The 19461-nt window shown below is 52.6% G+C and overlaps 1 protein-coding gene across 1 annotated transcript in view; it reads left to right on the top strand.

Moving 5' to 3' along the window:
* The window catches only part of Triobp (TRIO and F-actin binding protein), a 63360-nt gene that overhangs the window by 12621 nt on the left and 31278 nt on the right, over positions 1-19461 (top strand). The window contains 5 exon segments of the mRNA NM_001409036.1: positions 2600-3120; positions 3193-5006; positions 9279-9390; positions 9999-11039; positions 13375-13446. Of these exon segments, the coding sequence (NP_001395965.1) occupies positions 2600-3120; positions 3193-5006; positions 9279-9390; positions 9999-11039; positions 13375-13446 (3560 nt within the window).

The raw sequence follows: 19461 nt of genomic DNA on the forward strand, positions 1-19461 counted from the left end.
ACAGTGACCCAGGACACAGCAAGAGAATACACAGAAATGACCGAAGACATGGGTACAGGGCTGGCACAGGACAGGAGGGCTGTTTGGATCAAGGAGAGCAGGGCAGGGAGGCAGGACTATGTGACCCATTGGCAGCTGCAGTTTAAATGTGGGTAAGGGGACACAATAGGGGTGGGCTGTGCCAGACCTCTCAGCCTTGCCAAGCAGTTGGGATTCTCTAAGCATGGTTTGGACAGAATGCAGTCAGAATGCAGTGAGGCAGGAGGATTTGGAAACAGGTAAACTCGTGGCAGCCACCTGGTAACATCTAGTTCAGTCCAGAACTGATGCTGAGATGCTGAGTTCCAGGGTGAGGGGTTGCTCCCCAACCGGGACGTTCAGGGACCTCACCATGTTCCCCCAGACCACACTTGACCTACAGGGAGAGGCTCCCCGAGTCTGGGGAGCTTTCCAGATACTGCAGCAGCCAAGAGGCCACTCAGCATCAGACAAGCTGTCCCCCTGATGGTTTCCCTGGGGACAGGATCGCAAACAGCCCCTGGGTGTGGGGGGTCCATGCCTCTAACCTGGCACAAATGAGCTTTGGCTATCTGGAGCTGAGGCTAGTCTGGAACTCCAGATCCTCCTGTCTCCACCTCGTCTATGCTGGGATTACAAACAGGCTTTCCTTGGTCCCTCTTGAGAGTGGATGGTATCCTCTCTGTGACCTACTTAGCCAGATTCTGTCTGTGGCCACTGTCCACCTGGTGGCCACTTGCTACATTGCAGTCGGAGGCTAACTAGGCACATCCCAGTTGGCACAGCCTACTGGGGTGCGAGGAGGGGTGCAGGACACAGATCGCCCAAGCACAACTGTGTGTACCTGCCCTGTTTGGAGACCTCATTCTGTGAGAGGCAGGCTCCTAGAGCATCTTGACGGGTGGGGTGGCAGGAGACAGGTCGTCCAGTATGTGGCACAAAGGGTAAGGCAACTGGAGGAGAGGCCAAGCCAGAACCAGAGGTTCTGCATTATGGGTACTGCATCCCTGTGTGCTGCCCACCACTGCAAGTCCCAGAGGCACCATGGGAATGCAAGGCCCTTCCACACAGAGCTGCCAAGGGGGCAGGTAATCAAGGCAACAGTCATAAGGAAGGGCATGGAAGGCAGCCCTTGGGCAGGGAACCTAAGCACTAGAAGGAAATAGGCATCAGCAAGACAAACGGCCTTGGCGTCATGAGGCTCCTGTGCTGTATCGGAGGACCTCAAAGAGTGGGTGCCGGGCCTTGGAGAGTGGGCGAGGAATGGAGAGGGGAAGGGGACAATTCCTGCACAGCCAGAGTCTTATTCCAAATCCAGCGGGGAGCCCCTGGAGGGGTTTTTCCTTCTTTGCATTTTGAAATAATCTGTGGTCAGGAAGCACCTATGCCAGTGGTTCTCAACCTTCCCAATGCTGCGACCCTTTAGTACAGTTCCTTGTTTTAATACAGTTCCTTGTTATGTGGTGACCCCCAAACCATAAAGTTATTTTTGCTGCTGCTTCCTAACTGTGATTTTGCTCCTGTTATGAATTGTAATGTAAATATCCATGTTTTCCAATGGTGGTGGGCAACCCCTATGAAAGGGCCATTCTCCCCACCCAGGTTGCAGCCTCCAGGTAGAGAAACACTGATCTAGACATTCAGCGTAAGCTCCCCCGCCCCGGTGCCCTCTCTTCAAATAGTCATTTATTTATTTTTGTGTGAGTGTGAATTTACACGCATGCATTTGTGCATGTGTTAACGTGCTTATGTGAGGTCAGAAGACAACCTCTCCACTATCTAAGTCCTGGGGATCACACTCAGATCCTGAGCCTTAGCCGCAAACACGTTCACCTGCTGAACCATCTCACTGGCCCTCCCTAAGGAGTCACTCTGGGACCCGAGTGTGGGGGACAGCACTGCCCATATTTCAGCCGGCCCTTTCTTCTTCAGTTAACCCAAACTTGAAACACCCTCACAGACATGCTCAGGGTTGTGTCCCCTAGGTGAGTACATCTTGTTGACAATATCAACTGTCACATGCGGTAACCTGGTTAGGCGCCGCTTCTGCTTGCTAGACCTGGCATTCTGCATCTGCTGCAGACATTCAGGTCACCATTCACCAGCAGCCACACTAACCTTGCACATTTCTAGACTCTGGGATGAGTGTCTGAGACAGGAGGGTAGGAAGGGTCCTTAGGAGTAGGCATAGGTGAGGGCACTATGCCTTGGCACCCATGAAAGAGGGTTCTTAGGAGTGGGGGTGATTTGTGGTCATTTGACTCAGGAAGTAAAAGCGAGGAGCCAAAGTCATCAGGCAGATGCTCCTGGTTCATTCATCCTCTCTGGGGCCACCGTTTTCCACAACTTTGATCTCCTTTGACATATCCATGGCCTTCTCCATCTGGCACCATCCCATGAGTCATTGCGTAGCCTTGACCCGGCAGCAGAGGGGTACCTGTGCTAGTCTCGGCCTAAATAGGAAGAGGGTGTCTCTTTAGAATGGACGCTGAAGCCTATGAGTAGTAGGTTGGGGGCTGCCCTAGTTTTCTGTCCTGCCTGGATTCCTCTCCTCACCTGTTTAATTCTCATCTCTCTCCAGATTCTGGCAGTGGTGGACAGAGTGCTGGCCAGCACTGGGTGAAGCTGCGATCAGAAAGCGGCTACTTCTCTCTGGAGCGACAGCGCTCAGGGCAAACCCAGGCTTCCTCCGGGACACCACCAAGCGGACCTCGGACCACCACCCAGGCTTCTTCTGCTCAAAGGGATGTTTCCCAGGCTGCTTCTGCACAAGAAACTCCCCAAACCTCCTCTCTGCCCCGAAACACCCAAAGGGATACACAGCGAAGCACCCCTAGAACTTCCTCTCCTTCAAGAGTATCCCAGAGGGATACTCCTAGAATCATGTCTACCCAGCGAAAGAATACTCCACTTTCCTCTCCCCTCAGACCCACTCCAGAGACCCTGAAGACCTCTGCTCCAGAAGATGGTCCCCATGTTACATCACCTCTGTGTGCCCAAGACTCCTCTCTCAATAGAACCACCCAGAGGGACAGCTCTCGAACTTCCTGTGCCCAGAGAAACAATCCCAGAACCTCATCTCCCAACAGAACCACCCAGCGTGATAACCCCAGAACTTCTTGTGCCCAGAGGAACAATCCCAGGACCTCCTCCCCCAACAGAACTACCCAGCAGGATAACCCCAGAACTTCTTGTGCCCAGAGAAACAATCCCAGAACCTCATCTCCCAGCAGAACCACCCAGCATGATAACCCCAGAACTTCTTGTGCCCAGAGGGACAATCCCAGGACCTCATCTCCCAGCAGAACCACCCAGCATGATAACCCCAGAACTTCTTGTGCCCAGAGGGACAATCCCAGGACCTCCTCTCCCAACAGAACCACCCAGCAGGATAACCCCAGAATGTCTTGTGCTCAGAGAAACAATCCCAGGACCTCCTCTCCCAACAGAACCACCCAGCGTGATAACCTCAGAACTTCTTGTGCCCAGAGAAACAATCCCAGGACCTCCTCTCCCAACAGAACTATCCAGCAGGATAACCCCAGAACTTCCTGCGTATCACAGAATACCCCCAGGACCTCTTCTACCCAAGTAGACAAGACTACAGCTTCCTGCAGCAGATGGGAACATCTCCGAAGCGCCTGCACCCAACGAGACAACCCCAGGACCCTCTCTCAAGGCTGTACCCAAAAGGACAATCCAGGCCCATCCTCTCCCCACCGTGCCACTCAGGGGAGTAGCTCCAGGAATCCTTCTCCCCACCGTACCAACAAAGATATCCCCTGGGCTTCCTTTCCCCTTCGGCCAACCCAAAGTGACAGTTCCCGAACCTCATCACCATCACGCACCAAACAAAACCAGGTGCCTTGGGCATCCATTTCTCTCCGGCCAACCCAAGGGGACAAGCCTCAAACCTCAGCTCCTAGCAAGCTAGCTCATAATGACCCTCCCCAGCAGTATTCGCCATCCCTGGCCACCTCCTCCTCCTCCTCTCATAACCCTGGCCATCCCAGTGCCTCTAGGACTTCATCGCCTCTTCACCCAGCACCACGAGGGGCTCCCCAGACCTCTTTGGAGCCCTCTCAGCCACCATGTGCTGTGTGCATTGGGCACCGGGATGCACCTCGCGCCTCTTCCCCACCGCGCTATTTTCAGTATGACCCTTTCCCCTTTTTCCCAGATCCCCGCTCGTCTGAGAGCGAATCACCCCACCATGAACCCCCCTACATGCCCCCTGCAGTGTGTATTGGGCATCGTGATGCCCCCCGGGCCACTTCACCACCTCGTCACACCCAGTTCGATCCCTTCCCCTTCCTCCCAGACACATCAGATGCTGAGAATGAGTCCCCCCAGCACGATCCTCCTCAGTTTCCCCCACCAGTGTGCATCGGGTACCGCGATGCTCCGCGGGCCTCTTCCCCACCACGCCAGTTCCCAGAGCCCTCCTTCTTCCAAGATCTCCCCAGGGCCAGCACAGAGAGCCTTGTCCCTTCCACAGACTCAATGCATGAGCCTCCCCACATTCCCACTCCTGTGTGTATTGGGCACAGAGACGCTCCCTCCTTCTCCTCCCCACCACGCCAGGCCCCTGAGCCTTCCCTCTTTTTCCAGGATCCTCCTGGGACCAGTATGGAGAGTCTTGCCCCTTCCGTTGACTCTTTGCATGGCTCCCCACTGCTGCTCCCACAAGTATGCATCGGACATCGAGATGCACCCAGAGCCTCCTCTCCTCCCCGCCACCCACCTAGTGACGTAGGTATCCTGGCACCCTCACCTCCACCAGGTAGCTCAGGCTCCCGGGGCTCAGCACCCCCAGGGGAGACCAGACATAACTTGGAGAGGGAAGAGTACACCATGCTGGCTGACCTGCCCCCACCCAGGAGGCTGGCTCAGAGGGGGCCAGAGCCCCAGGCACAGGGCAGCAACGAGGGCCGTACCCGCAGCCCTGGCCGAGCAGAGGTGGAGCGCCTCTTCGGGCAAGAGCGCAGGTGAGCCAGGGCAGGGGCAGCCAGGTTGGGCTGGGGAGGAGAACAGTTGGAAAGTTCAAGAAGCAAGAGTTCAAGTCCTGCTGCCCACTGGCTGTACAGTCTTGGGCATGTCACTCTCTCCATCTATCTATATCAGTTTTTTTTTCCTTCCTGAGGTTGAAGTAACACTATGGATAGTCAGGTAGTCAAAAACACTGGAGTCTAATGGTCTAAGTTCAAATATGGGGTCAAATCTACCCTATATCTTGTGATACCTGCTTAAAGCAATTTAACTTACTTAAGCCTCAGTTTCCTCATCTGTCAAATGGGGAGAGACTATTTTTTTTTTTTGGTTCTTTTTTTCGGAGCTGGGGACCGGAACCCAGGGCCTTGCGCTTCCCAGGCAAGCGCTCCACCACTGAGCTAAACCCCAACTCCGGGAGAGACTATTATTAGTATATTGATTTCATTGAGGCAAAATTCCAGAAGGGTTTGATCCAGAGTGGTGGGTTTAGTGTTTCTTCCCTGCATGAAGGAGAAAAAGAAAGTACCTGTGACTTTTTCTCTGTGCATTGTGGGAAGAGAGACATGGTTTTGTTTTTTGTTTGTTTGTTTGTTTTTCTTTTCTTTTTTTTTTTTTTCGGAGCTGGGGACCGAACCCAGGGCCTTGCACTTGCTAGGCAAGTGCTCTACCACTGAGCTAAATCCCCAACTCCAGAGAGACATGTTTTACATGTATGGTCAGAGGCTGGGGATGTAGCTCAGTGGTAGCAGCACACACAAGCCCTTGGCAGCATACACAAGCCCTGTGCTTGATCCACGGCTCTGAGTAGATAAATGCCTTGGGCTTTATTCCTCTGGGTGCTGGGGATGGATCCCAAAATGTACACCTGCCAAGGAGATAGTCACCTCAGAGCCATGTGCTTTATGGAAAAGCTCCCAGAATTGCAGACTTTCAAAGGTGAGGCATTACTTTCCAGGGACAGGGTCACAGAGTCCTGAGTCCTTGTGTCCTATGAAAGTCCTATGTCACCAGTAGCATTTTACTTCCGGGACCCCTCCCATCCTCCTGTCCATCTGGCTGGGGTTTCTCTCCTCAGGGAAGGCAGCACCTGAGGCTTTTTTAGAGATGCAGTTCCACTGATTAGAAACAAGAGAAATAAGGTAGGGGTGCCTAGAAGCCTGGAAACATTCTGAGTATTATCTAGTGGGTTTTAGTGTATGACTGAGTGGGACAACCCACACGGGAACGTTAAAGCATTTCCAGCACCTTCTTTTTAGACACAGTTTCTCTGTGTAGCCCTGGCTGTCCTGAAACTCCCTCAGTAGACCAGGTTGGCCTCAAACTCAGAGGTCCACCTGCCTCTGCCTCCCGAGTACTGGGATTAAAGATGTGCACCACTGTGCCAACCCTAGCACCCTAAGATTCTTTTCTTTGCTGGCCCTCAGGCAACATGTCTGTAAGATCTGAATTTGGATGAGAAGTTTTATTCAAATGCCCATCCCAGTAAATCAGATTCATTTACTATCCAAGAGAGAAGCCTTGTCGACCCTGGCATTCGTGTGTCTCTTTCTTTGATCTTTAAAAAATGGAAAACCAATTTTGGGGAAGGAATGGGCTGGAGACAGGGACTCATTGAAGCCCAAGTTGGCACTGAACTCATGGTGCAGCCAAATGCACTGCCGTGCTGGCTCTGTAATAGAGATCACCTATGTGTTTACGCATTTATTAAATATTCCCTCTCAAAGTTACTTTTGAGATAGTGCTTTGCTATGTAGCTCAGGCTGGCCTTGGACTCTCATATTTTCTCCGTCTAGTACATTTCCAGGTTGAGCACCATTTGCCTTCTGTGGACAGCATGTATTTTGTGAGAGGCAGAATTTATGAGGCAGCAGGGTAGGGGGGTGTACAGGGTTGTATTTTTATCGTCTTCAGTTTACTCCTCTGACATGTATTTATTGAGCATCTGCTTTGTCCAAACTTCATTCTAAGCCTGGAACATTTTTCTCAAAGAAAATCTGGAAGAGTCATATCATTAGGCATTTGACTTGGTGTTTCAGCCTTCTTCCCCCAACCCCCATTAGATGCCTGAATTTTAAAACAGTCTTCCTTGGGCCACCTAGACTTGGTGTCTTTGGTTCTTTTAAAAACAAACGAACACAAACTATGTAGCCCTAGTTTGTCTGGAATGTGCTCTGTAGACCAGGTTAGCCTAGAACTCCTAGTTGCTTCTGCCTCCCAGTGCTGGGATTAAAGGTGTGTGCTACCCTGCCCTGTTGGTTCTTTGACACCATTTGGAGGCCCAGAGGCCCATCTGAGTATCCAGAGGAAACTCATTTCCTTGGTCAGCCACATCAGCCCTTGGGAAAAGGTTGCCCCAGGCAGGACCTGTTGCAGAAGAGCTGGCTTTCCACCAGGAGAGGAGGTGTCTCAGGATATTTTAGGGCTTTCAGTCCTGTCTTTCAAAGCTTCAAGAGGGATAAGGGAAGACGTATTGGGAGGAATGGCCATTGAGCAAGCTGGAGTTGGTATGGAAAATGAATGTTTGAAAGAGCTCAAACATTTACACTTTCTTTTTCTTTTTTTTTTTTTTTTTCTTTTTTTCGGAGCTGAGGACCGAACCCAGGGCCTTGCGCTTGCTAGGCAAGTGCTCTACCGCTGAGCTAAATCCCCAACCTCACATTTACACTTTCTTATTAGGTCCCCGTCATGTTTGAGACGTTGCTTCATCGAAGCTCCTACATGTCAGTTCTAGGGGAAACTTGCTCAGAGGCCTTAAAATTGATTAAAAATGGAACCTTATCAGGGATTCCTCAAGCTTAGAATCCAGGGAGCTCAGGATTACTAAGGACTCCAACAGCCTCCAGAACGAATTCTAATGACATCAGCAAAAGCCACAGGACCATAGCAAAGCCTGACGCCACACTTCTGGTAGACAGGGTCTCACGTAGCCCAGCTGGCCTCCAACTTTCCATGTAGTGAGTGATGAGCTTGAACGCCTGGTCTCCCTGCCCTACCACCTGAGCACTGGGATCTCAGGTGTCATCAACCGCCCATGGTCCATTCCTTCTGCAAACCTCTGCAGTGTTCTGCATGGTTCTTCTGCTGTGCAGACTTGGGAGAGACATTCCCCACAGATCCCCTCACAGACCCCCCTCAGGGCCCCCCTCACAAACCCCCTCACAGACCTCCTTCAGGGCCCCCCTCACAGACCCCCTCACAACCCTCCTCTTGTCTCCTTTTGGGACTCTGGGCTCACTGAAAGCTTCTCTTCTTCCTGGTGTCCACAGGCATGGCTCCACTGACTTTACTTAGTTTTGCTGGACTGGGGATGGACCCTGGGATCTCACACACACCTCTTTCCTTTACCAGTTTAGATGAAGTCCAATAGTCAGACCCCACAGAAGGTAAATGTTCACAGAGGCTGGGTCTTTGGTGGTAGCTCCCAGACCAGGAGAGGGAACAGACTGTCCCGGGTCTTAGCCTTCTAATGGCGGTACTGTGCTGAATATAACCTGTGCTGAATATAACCTTGAGTGCTCTTTGTCGACCCACACGAGTATCTGGATTTTGGCACAGGCTGAAGGTCACCTCCGTTGTGTATGGTGACATTTGCTAGTGACCTTTCTGGGATCATTGTGTTGGAGGGAAAAGTTTCTTCCTAGTCACCCAGCCAGGAGCCAGTAGTTAAGAAGGGACCAGCGTTGTGGAAGCTGAGTGATGGAGAGGCCGGTTTAGCTTTAAGAGAAGCAGAGAATGCAGCTGGTTCGAGGAATCTGCAGTGTGCATGTGGACGGGGAAGGGGCAGAAAGAACGGGAAATGGGGTACCCAACATTCACCCCTCTTGTCCTCTCAAAGTAGCTGTACAAAGTGGGACTTCTTGGCACACAAGCGCTTGGCATCTAGAATGTAGGAAGTGCTCAATAAATATTTTTTTTAAACATTGTGATTATTTTTGCTCAGTGCCTGCTACACAATAGATGCTCATTAAATCTGAATCCCCACAAGGACTAGTCTAACCTTTGTTGGGGGGGGTGGCTGGCTACTGGGTGGCTCTTGGCTGAATGAGGTGGCTGAGAGCCATGGGCTCCTCCCTACCCCTCACTCCTGTGTCTTCATGGCCTCATGAGTCAGATTACATGTCCCCATTTTCCAGAAGGGGAAACTGAGACCCTGAGAGGGTCATCCTCATGTTGGGCTTTCAGTGAGTCTTTTATCAGGGTTGGCTGGGAATGCGGGGTGCTGGAGTGGAGTCCCCAGGGCCCTTCGGAACAGCTACGTTTCCTCATAGGAAATCGGAGGCACCGGGGGCCTTCCAGGCTCGGGATGAGGGACGGTCACAGCGGCCCAGCCAAGGTCAGAGCCAACTTCGAAGACAGTCCAGTCCTGCCCCCAGCAGGCAGGTGAGCACCGCTAGCCACCAGCCCTTATGATTTGTCACTGCTTCTCCCAATACCCTCGGTTCCAGGCAGGTGTCCTGGGCAGGGAGGTCCTCTGTGAGAAGGGCAGGGCCCCAGCATAGGATTGAACTCCATTCTTTCCCATGGTCCAAAAACTCTTAGTAAGATGTGAAGGACTCTGTACAAATCTTTTGAAGACATTCCCTCAGTGCTGTCCCCTCGGAGGCACCTGCTATCTTGCTATCTCTGAGAGCCACAGGTGCATCAGGCAAGCTCTTGGGGCTGCCTCATCCAGTCTAGAGATTGGATCTCAAATGAAACTTAGAGGGCAAGGCACACCCCAATGGCACAGTTACCCACGGTGGAAATTCGGGTACCTGATAGCTTACGGAGGGGAGTCTGGAAAGTGAGCAGCTCTCTGCAGATCTCTTTCTGGAGCAGAGGAAAGTGTGTGAGAGGTGAGAGCTGCACACCACAGACAGAGCCGTGACTTCCCACCTGCTTCGATCCAAGCTTTTAGGAAGACACAGCCTCACTTCTGGGGTTTGGCTAAGACAGTCAGCTACCGGGTGCAGTCGGGAGCCTCACCCATCTCTTCACCTCATCCGCAGGTGACCAAACCTTCTGCCAAGCAGGCAGAGCCAACTCGGCAGAGCCGAACAGGACCTCCACATCCTAAGAGTCCGGAGAAGCATTCTGAGGGAGACCGGCAGCTCCAGAGGATCGCACCACCTGCCAGGACATCAGCCAGGCCTCCTGAGAGGAAGGCTCAGATAGAGAGGCATCTGGAGAGTGGCTACACAGGCCTGAGGCAGCCTCTGGGAGGGTGGCAGAGCCGGGAGGGGCTGTCAGGACCCCAAAGTCCTAACAGACACCCAGAAAAGAACTGGGGCAGCCAGGAGGAGGGCCTAAGTCTGGGAGGCTGGCCGGAACTTGGGGGTCCCAGCCTGGAGGGGATATGGAGGGGCCCTCCCCAGGAACACAGGGAAAGGTGGGGACAGTCAGAGGCCTGGGAGGAGCCTCCCAGTAATGGAATACAGGGGGGGCCCCCAAGGGGCCAAGGTAGCCTTCAGGAATTGCCCAGGCCCCACCAGCCTCCACCTTCCCCAGAGAACTCCTGGGCAGGCCCAGCAGAATGCTTTTGTGCTCGGCAGCCTGAAGCTGGCACTGCTATGGGCTGGAGGGCTGAGGGAACATCCCCACACCAGTATAGTGCTGAGAGGCCACCCGACTTAGATTGGAGGGACCTGCTAGGCCTTCTCCGGGCACCTGAGGATGGGGCCTGGACCCGGCTCCCAAGGCTGGACTGGGAAGGCCTCTTGGAGCTCCTGCAGGCTAGACTGCCCCAAAAAGACCCGACTAGGCACTCGCGTGACCCAGCCAAAGCTCCAGGACCAGAGCCGGGTTCCTCAGACACAGAGGACACCCTGAAGACAGAGTCGCAGACCCAGCCTGAAGGATGGGCCAAGGCCACCCTAGCCAATGGACACAGGCCTGGCCAGCAGTCAGAGAGCCCCGCACAGCTACCCAGCCCTGCCTGTACCTCCACCCAGTGGCCAACAACCAAAGTGACAAGTGGACCAGAAACTTCACCTCCGGTTGCTCTGGAGCAGATAGATCACCTAGAAAGCCACAGCCCACCAGACCTGGGGGTAAGTCTGCCCAATATCTGAAGGATGTCCAGCAAAGGCCATTCTTTCAAACTATGCTCCCTGCCCCCTGCCACAGGACAGCAAGACACCTGGCAGTTCTCTCACCAGCTCATAGGCAGTGTGTAGGCCATACACACCATGCACAGTGAAGAAGCAGCTGCCACTGTCCCCAGTTTACAGATGATGAAGCTGAGGCCCACACTCCTTAGAATTTCCCAGGGGTCATACCTGCAGGAGCTTTACTAAAGTGTTCCACCCCAAAGGCCCTGCTTACTACACCGTCAGCCTCTCTCCCACCCTATCCTGTGGACTGTCTATTTCAGTACAGAGACACCAGGATGCAGGGTCAGATGACATGGTCTCAGGTTGGCATTAGGCTATGGAGAGGCAGGCCAATGGCAGGATGCTCAGGGGCCAGGGGTGGGGGTGGGATGGGGATTCAAAGATGCCTCCCAGTGGTCTCTGGCTTGCTTCAGTTTGACTTCTACAGGGGAGATGGGAGGTCAGAAAGATTGGGGTTCCTCTACTTGAGGCTCAGGATCCTTGGGGGGTGTCGTGGAGAACCCATAGTCTTTTTTTTTTTTTTGTTCTTTTTTTTGGAGCTGGGGACCGAACCCAGGGCCTTGCGCTTCCTAGGCAAGCTCTCTACAACTGAGCTAAATCCCCAGCCCCTGCACCGATAGCCTTTTCAGTAGCTCACATAGGCTGTGAAGTGCTCACTGGCTACTCAGGATAGTAGCCAGAACAGATCAGGGGCTAAGCCAGTGATGCCTCCTAGCCCAGAGCACTAATGTGTGTGTGTGTGCGTGCGTGTGTGTTGGGGGTGGCTGCACCCTGGCTGCAGTTCTATAGGAACACATATGTCACACATGAGTCAATCCAGCGTGAAGGAATTTCATGGATGACAAAGCAGAGAACTCTGCTGGTCCTTCCAGGGGCTCCAGGTCCTCCTCTAATGAAGATGCTTTCCATATTATTCAGGGCCCCTTCCTCTGGCTCCCTCCACATATTTTGCTCTCACCATGCGGGGCTGGCTGGAGGACTCTGTACATCATGTTTTTGCACATGCTGTTCCCGTTGCTGCTGCTGATTCTGCCATCCCTTGTCACCTGCCAAATGTCTGTTCACTATCTAAGCCTCAGATCTAATGTTCTCTTTTTTTTTTTTTTTTTTTTTTTTTTTTTTCCGGAGCTGAGGACCGAACCCAGGGCCTTGCACTTGCTAGGCAAGCGCTCTACCACTGAGCTAAATCCCCAACCCCAGATCTAATATTCTGAGAGCACTTGCATATTCATACTTACACAGCATGCTCAAAGCCCTGGGTTCCATTTCCAGCACCATAAAACAAGCAAACATGAGCTCTATGGGGTCAGGGGCCGTGGTGAGTACTTTATCCCTGTGCCTCTGGCTCTCAGCCCAAGACCTGCTAGAGAGGAGATGTTCAACTCAGTGGCTGGTAGATCAGTGAATCCGTGGATGCTTCTTGGCACACAGGAGCGAGTGGACGGGATAGTAGTTAGGTGATGGATGGACAAGAAGGATGACCAAGTGGTGATGGTCAGGTGGCAGATAGACGGGTGGGGGATGGGCAGTGGTGGTTGCTCAGTGACGGGTGAGCATATGGCTAGGTAGGTGAACATTAAGTGGAATATGATGGATGGTATGGCGTGGATGTTTAGTTAATGATGAGTGACCACTGGAAGGATGAGTAGACGGGTGAGTGGATGGGGGTGGGGTCTACATGATGGTAGATGGATGGCTGGGTGACAATCAAATGAAAGTGGCTAACAGTGATGGGCAGTGGGTGGCAGGAGGGTAATGTGGGACACATCCGGGATGGCTGGATGGACACTGGCTGATGTTGGATGAAGAGAAAATAACTGAAAAATTTGGAAGGTAAATGGATGGGTGAATCACAGGGGTGGCCAAGGCTAAGCTGTGATCTTTTCTTCTTTTCTTTCTTTCTTTCCTTCCTTTCTTTCTTTTTTCTTTTTTTTTTTTTCGGAGCTGGGGACCGAACCCAGGGCCTTGCGCTTGCTAGGCAAGTGCTCTACCACTGAGCTAAATCCCCAATCCCCTTTCTTTTTTTTTTTTTTAATTGTGTGTATGCACGCCTATGTGCCTCATGTGTTTTGTTTTTTAATTTTATGTATGTTGGTGTTTTGCCAAATGTATGTCTGTGTGAGGGTATCAGATCTTGGAGTTACAGACAGTTGTGAGCTGCCATTGTGGGTGTTGGGATTTGAACCTGGGTCCTCTGGAAGAGCAGTCAGTGCTCTTAATTGCTGAGCCATCTCTCCAGCCCCAGTTGTGTTTTCTTATCTCCCAATTTCAGCCAGAGGAACCTGAGGCGTCAGAACCAAGCAGAGGCGAAGACTCACTGGCTGACCAGAAGCAGGCTGATTCGGTAGTTGGGTTCTAAGCTTGGGCACATGGGGAGGGGAAAGGAAAGAAAATCAGGTTGGAGGTGGGATGAGCTCTGGGACCATCGTGACCCAGACTGGCTCTGCTATGAGTTCTTGAGAAGGGGAACTTTTGGAGGAGGTGGTCAGCAGAGCCACCATCAAGTGGGGACCTGGGTGGGGATGGTCCTGGGGTCAGAAGCTCAGGGCTCTGCTTCTGACTTACTCGCACACTGTCCTTCCCTAAGCAAATGACAGTTTGGTCCCAATAGTTCCTGGGAGCAATGTTCTTTTGGGTGTAGAGGGCTGGACCAGGCTTCCTGGAGCTAGGGTCTGGAGTAGTAGAGTGGGTTAAAGGAGGCTCTGCAGGGTCCTGGAGGCCAGAGCAGGTGATGGGCTGGGAAGGCGTCCTGGGCCTGGCTGTAGCAGCATAGCTGTGTCCTACTCCTCCTTGAAACCTGCAAACAGACTCTTCTCACCAGAAATCTCTGAAGGAGTGAGGCAGAGGCAGAGAACAGGCAGACGTGAGGGAGGACGCTGTGGCTATGCCTTTTCCTTCCCCAGTGTTCCCCATGCTGTCTCCTGAAAAGCCAGAGGTGACTAGTAGCCAAGACTGGCCAGCCACTGATCAGAGCTAGGGACAGACATGTGCTGTCCAACCCATCTCTACAGACAAGGCAACAGCCACTGTGTGGCTGGACCTAAAGTAGAACCAGGACTCCACTTCCCTACTCAGGGCTCCCTCTGCTCCCCATCCCCACCCTGTCTTCCTGCTTCCTGGCTCTGTAGAGTGTATGTACCTCTATCTGCTTGGTGGCCAGTCTTCTGTGAAATGCGGAGGGGACAGAGGGCTCCTGTCACTAAAAGGGGCCCTGACAGCTCTACTCTTCCTCTTTTGGGGTGATTTCTTCATGCTTCCTGGAGCTTGGGCTTTGTGAGCAAAGAGGAAATTAGCAACATGGAAAGCCCCCACCCCCTCCCCAGGCCACCTCTACTGGACGGAAGTGTTAACTGCCTCATTCAGTCATCATTCGTTCTTTTTTCACCTGTTCCTACTCACAACACGTAGTGAGCATCTCTGCGTGGTGGTGTGAGTTGAGGAGAGCCAGTATGGTGCCATGTGATGGTCAGGGCCGTGGGCTGTGACGGGAGTGTGCTCATGGGGACACGCCTTTTCCCCAAAGCTCCGTGGTACCTGTGCTTCGACACGTCACATACCATTCTAGAGACTTACAGATTCCAGTCAGAGGACAGGGAAATTCTGCCTCCTCTCCTCAACCTGTGGGCTGCTGTGTTGCTGTTGCTTTAGGCCAATCCGTCTGTTTTGCTGGTTGATTCGGTTGCCCCAAGAGAGATGACTTCATAATTGACTCGCTAGGGCTCTGCCATAGGCATCCGTATTAAGCTGATGATTCATTCCTTTCAAGGTAATGCCCGAGAGGCCAGGCAGATTAAGAAGCTCCAGATGAGAGTGAAAGCTGGGGTCACATGTGAGATCCCTTGTCTCTAGATGGTAGCGGCTGAGAGGTTGGTAGACCCAGACCTCCATAGCTTTTAGATGTTTCAAGAGAACTCAGAAATACATATTTAATATTTCTTTAAATGCGGTTTTAATTTGGGCCTGCTGTAGCCCAGGTAGACTTCAAACTGGCAATGTTGCTGAGGCTGCTCTTGAATTCCTGATCCTCCTGCCCTCCACCTCTGAAGTACTGAGATCACGGATGGGCACTACCACACCTGGCTCAGATTTCTTGGTTTTTAATGTTAGAACCAGATTGGCACACACCACATGAGCTAAATGTCTGTGACCCATACCCCACTCCTTGGCAGTCTACGGTTTGACCTTAGGTTTGTAGATACAAATCCCGTTGGGGATTTAGCTCAGTAGTAGAGTGCTTGCCTAGCAAGCGCAAGGCCCTGGGTTCGGTCCCAGCTCCGAAAAAAAAGAAAAAAAAGAAAAAAAAAAGAAAAAAGAAAAAAAATGTAGATACAAATCCCAAGGATGTGTGGGGTCCCAGGGCCCCTGTTGGTCAAACACCATGTAGTACAAGCAAGGTGACAGTTGTCTCCTTCGCAGCTCTGATGGGGAAGGTGGGGGGGAGCCCTGGGCCTTTGCAGTAACAGAATTGTCAGGGGAGGCTGTGGCCAGGGATGCCACATCCCACCAAAGGGACCTACAGCCAACACCGGACCCTGTTTGACAGGCAGACAAGAGGCCAGCAGAGGGCAAGGCTGGGAGCCCACTCAAGGGCCGACTGGTGACTTCATGGCGGATGCCCGGGGACCGGCCCGCGCTGTTCAATCCATACCTGCTGTCTCTGGGGGTCCTCAGGTGGCAAAGGGTAGGCGGGCTCCTGAGGGGTTGGAGGGGTGAGGGTGGATAGAGAAGGGAAGTGGGGAGGAGGCTGGGGCTAGCCAAGAGAGGAGGGGGGGCTACGAGGGAGGAGTGGGGGAACCTCATGGAAGGAGAGGATGGTCCAAAGCTCTGGCAGGCTCTGGAAGGTAGTCTTTTCTGCCTTGGGGCAGCGCACAGATCCTGCAAGCCTTCAGGATGAAGGGTGTTTGGGTAATGTGCAATCAGCAGCTACTAGCCTGGACCAGTGAGCCAGGTTGGGGGAGGGGAGAAGGAGGAGGGCCTAAAGGGGCTCTGAGATTACAGAGAGTGTCTCAGACTTGGGCCTGGGCCAGTTTCACAAACATCTGGCCTTACGTAACCCATCTCCTGCCCAGAGAGGCCTGTAAACATTGGGGCCTCTGGTGGGGGCTTCCTCCAGGGCACTGGGAAGAGATAGCTATGACTTGTCCTCTCCTGCCCCTTCACAGCAGGCAAGAAGCAACCAAGGGCTCACTTTGGGGCGGCAGGGGTAGGAGGTGGGGGGGGGTGTCAATCGTGTCAGTGACTGGGTGATTCTTGGACTTTCTTGTTGATGCTGGGCCCTTGGAGGCAGACACCAATTTTTACAAATTGGGCGCTGGGCTCACTGAAACGAGCTGACAGTCAGGATCTCGTCAGGGTGGTTTTGCAAAGTCCCAAGTGAGAGTGTTACAGAGGAAGTCAGAGCACTGAATGTCACATCTGTCACATCTGTTAGCTAGGGTGGTTCATGGAACTGTCTAGGATTTAGGGGAAGAAGCTCAGGATGCCCAGAAACTGTAGGGGGATGGAGGAGTGGGGGTTGCTGTCCATAATGCTTCCCATTTATGTCATGGAGTCTGTCCTGCTGTTCTTTGTGGGTAGAGGCACCCATGACAGCCAAGCAAACATGGCTACCTGGGTGCAGTGGTCCTTCAAGCATGGGCAGGATTTGCCTTATCAAAATAACTAAAGGTCACCCATACACAGCAGGGTTGGGAGGGGTGGCTGGGAACACCTTGGTGGAGAGATGGGTGAGGGAAGTGTGGGACTGCATACCACCAGCAATTATTGTGTACCTACTGGATTCCCAGCCCCATGTCCCACGCAGGATGTGCCTGACTCTGTTTGGTACAGGTAGCAGTGAGGTGTCTTGTTCCATGCTCTGGCCTGCTCTGGCCAATCTGAGCTTCAAATAGCTACAAACCTACCCGTGTGATGGTGACTTCCCATAGCCCTCTGGCTTGTTTACCCATCATGTTCCCTGACAGACTGTGGCTGCTGAGGCTAGGTAAGTCTGGGGGCAATGATGTCTTTATCTGTGGACTAGAATTGTACCAGAGACCTGGGGCTTCTCTGAGAATTGCTGAGGACCCAGAAAGCTGCCTGGAATTCTATCTCTGCCCATACCTGTCTGTGTGCTCTTGGGCCATTGTCTCTTTTCCTGAGCCACAAACTCAGGTAAGGGGAAGGGCATGAGGAGCACTGAGCAAGGAATCAGATGCAGGGAGCACGGGATGAAGGGTCAAATGTGGGGAACACAGATGGAGGGGTCAGATGCAGGGAGCACGGGATGAAAGGTCAGATGTGGGGAATAAAGGGCGAAGATTTTTTTTCCACCACTGGGGATGGAACCCAGAGCTTTGTGTGTGTGTCGGGCTGTATCCTATAACTATGTGCTCAGGTCTCCTGAGCAAGGTACTTGGATGAAAGGACCAGTAGGTGAGGAATGGGAGCACTGTGCAGTGAGTTTCTAAGTCTGCCTGGAATGTGTTTAGACTGAGGCCTGAAGGCTGAAGAGAATTTTCCAGGCATCTTTTTTATGGGGTAGCAGGAGAGAGAAAACTCTCTGTCTCTCTCTCTGTCTCTCTCCCCACGTGTGTGTGTGTGTGTGTGTGTGTGTGTGTGTGTGTGTGTGTGCGCGCGCGCGCAAATACAGAAGGCAGGAAGGAAAGTGTTCCATACTCGGTAGTCTAGCTTCCAAAGTTCTGCCTTTACAGGGGATTCTAAAAGTCCAGCATTGTGTCCCTTATATGGAAGAAGCACATATAGAAGTTAGCACAGTCCTGGGCAGGTTATAAAGGATTCCTGGGCAAAATCCAGTGTATCGAGCCCATCACCAGCACTGCAGCCCTTGGGTGGAGGTTACCAGAAGGTGAACCTCAGAGGCCAGGAGCCAGGAGGCTGGTGCTTAGCCCAGGCCCCTAGTGGTAGGAGGTTTCCTCTTCTCACTGACTCTCTAAGGGCTGACAACCTCTGAGGATTGCCCACACGGGTGGGAAGCAAATGGGCACCAAATGGCCAGCGTCTAGAGTAAATTAACTTAATACGTGGATTTGTGGGCCGTAATGAGGAGACTCCAACAGAGATGCCACGAAAAGAACTCAGCTCTCTGGGCCTCTGAGTCCTCATCTGTGAAATGGGTAAAGATTCAGAATACCACAGTCATTAAAATATACAATACACATTTATTTCTTTAGTTTTGAGACAGGGTCTTGATAGGAAGCTCAGTCTAGCCCTCAAGTCACCATTTGTGGTGATCCTCCTGCCTCTGTCACCCAAGCGCAGGGATTACAGGTGTGCACCCCTATGTTTTTTGTTTGTTTACTTGTTTGGCAGAATATTGCTATGTAGCTCAGGCTAGCCTAGAATTACACGTGTTACTCATGCTGGATTGGAACTCTTGATCCTCCTGTCCCGTCCCCCCCCTGCCCCGCCCCCAGCCTATATCAGCATGGCCAGCAAGAGCAATGCCTCTCCAAATCAAGGTGGCAGAGTATCTGAAACTGCAAGTGATCCAGGCTTCCTGGCTCACACCTAAGCTAACTACAGACAGAGAAGTTGTTTTAATTACTTGACTGGATTAACATTCATGGGCGATCACATCGACTCATTTTGTCGAGTGTGAGATTCAGGTATAGCGTATTCAAAGTTCCTTGCTTAAGCTAACACGGTTGAATGGCTACTGCCACACAAGCTTCCAGTGCAATCAGCAACTAATTCTAAGGTCCCTCCTCACCTGCAGGACCACAGTTAAAACGTCCACAGGCAAAGAAAATACAGCACATTGATAAGGGAGCTGGGAACATGCGCAACAGGTGTACACCCACATCCGGGAACTCAGCACTTCTTAGCAAAAAGTCCCACCTGGGAAACAGGGCACTTTGAGAAAGTTTTACGTCTCCATCTACCAATCCGGAATTCATTTGGTGTGCAGCTTACTTGCTAGAATTCTCCCCACTCCTCTTTCCCACCCTCCCCAATTCTCCCTCTCCGTGAGACTTCTGCCAAGTAAGTGGGTCCATCTTTGAACCACCGCGTTCTCATGGGTAAAATAGAAACGAATGAGCCCCCTTCTCAGGGGAGCACGAATGCTGACACCGCGGGTAACTTTAGTAGAGTGCTGTACTGCGTTCGCTTTGCAACACTGACGTCTTCGCCAGAGGCATCTATCACTCTGGCGGGGGCACTCAGGCTCTCTGTCTCGGCTGTGCGGCCGGAGTGTCCCGCCCCTACGCGGTCTCCGGCGGAGTCACCTGCACGCAGGCCCTTCCTTCCTGCGAACTACGGCCGGAGCCGGGCCCGCCCGGCCGGCCGCCCCATCCGCCCGCCCCGTCGTACAGGCCCCGCCCCCAGCCCGGCCCTCGCTCCCATTGGTCTTTCCGCC

Source organism: Rattus norvegicus, chromosome 7, assembly GCF_021556685.1.
Source record: "Rattus norvegicus strain SHRSP/BbbUtx chromosome 7, alternate assembly SHRSP_T2T, whole genome shotgun sequence".
In the NCBI taxonomy this organism is placed as follows: domain Eukaryota; kingdom Metazoa; phylum Chordata; class Mammalia; order Rodentia; family Muridae; genus Rattus; species Rattus norvegicus.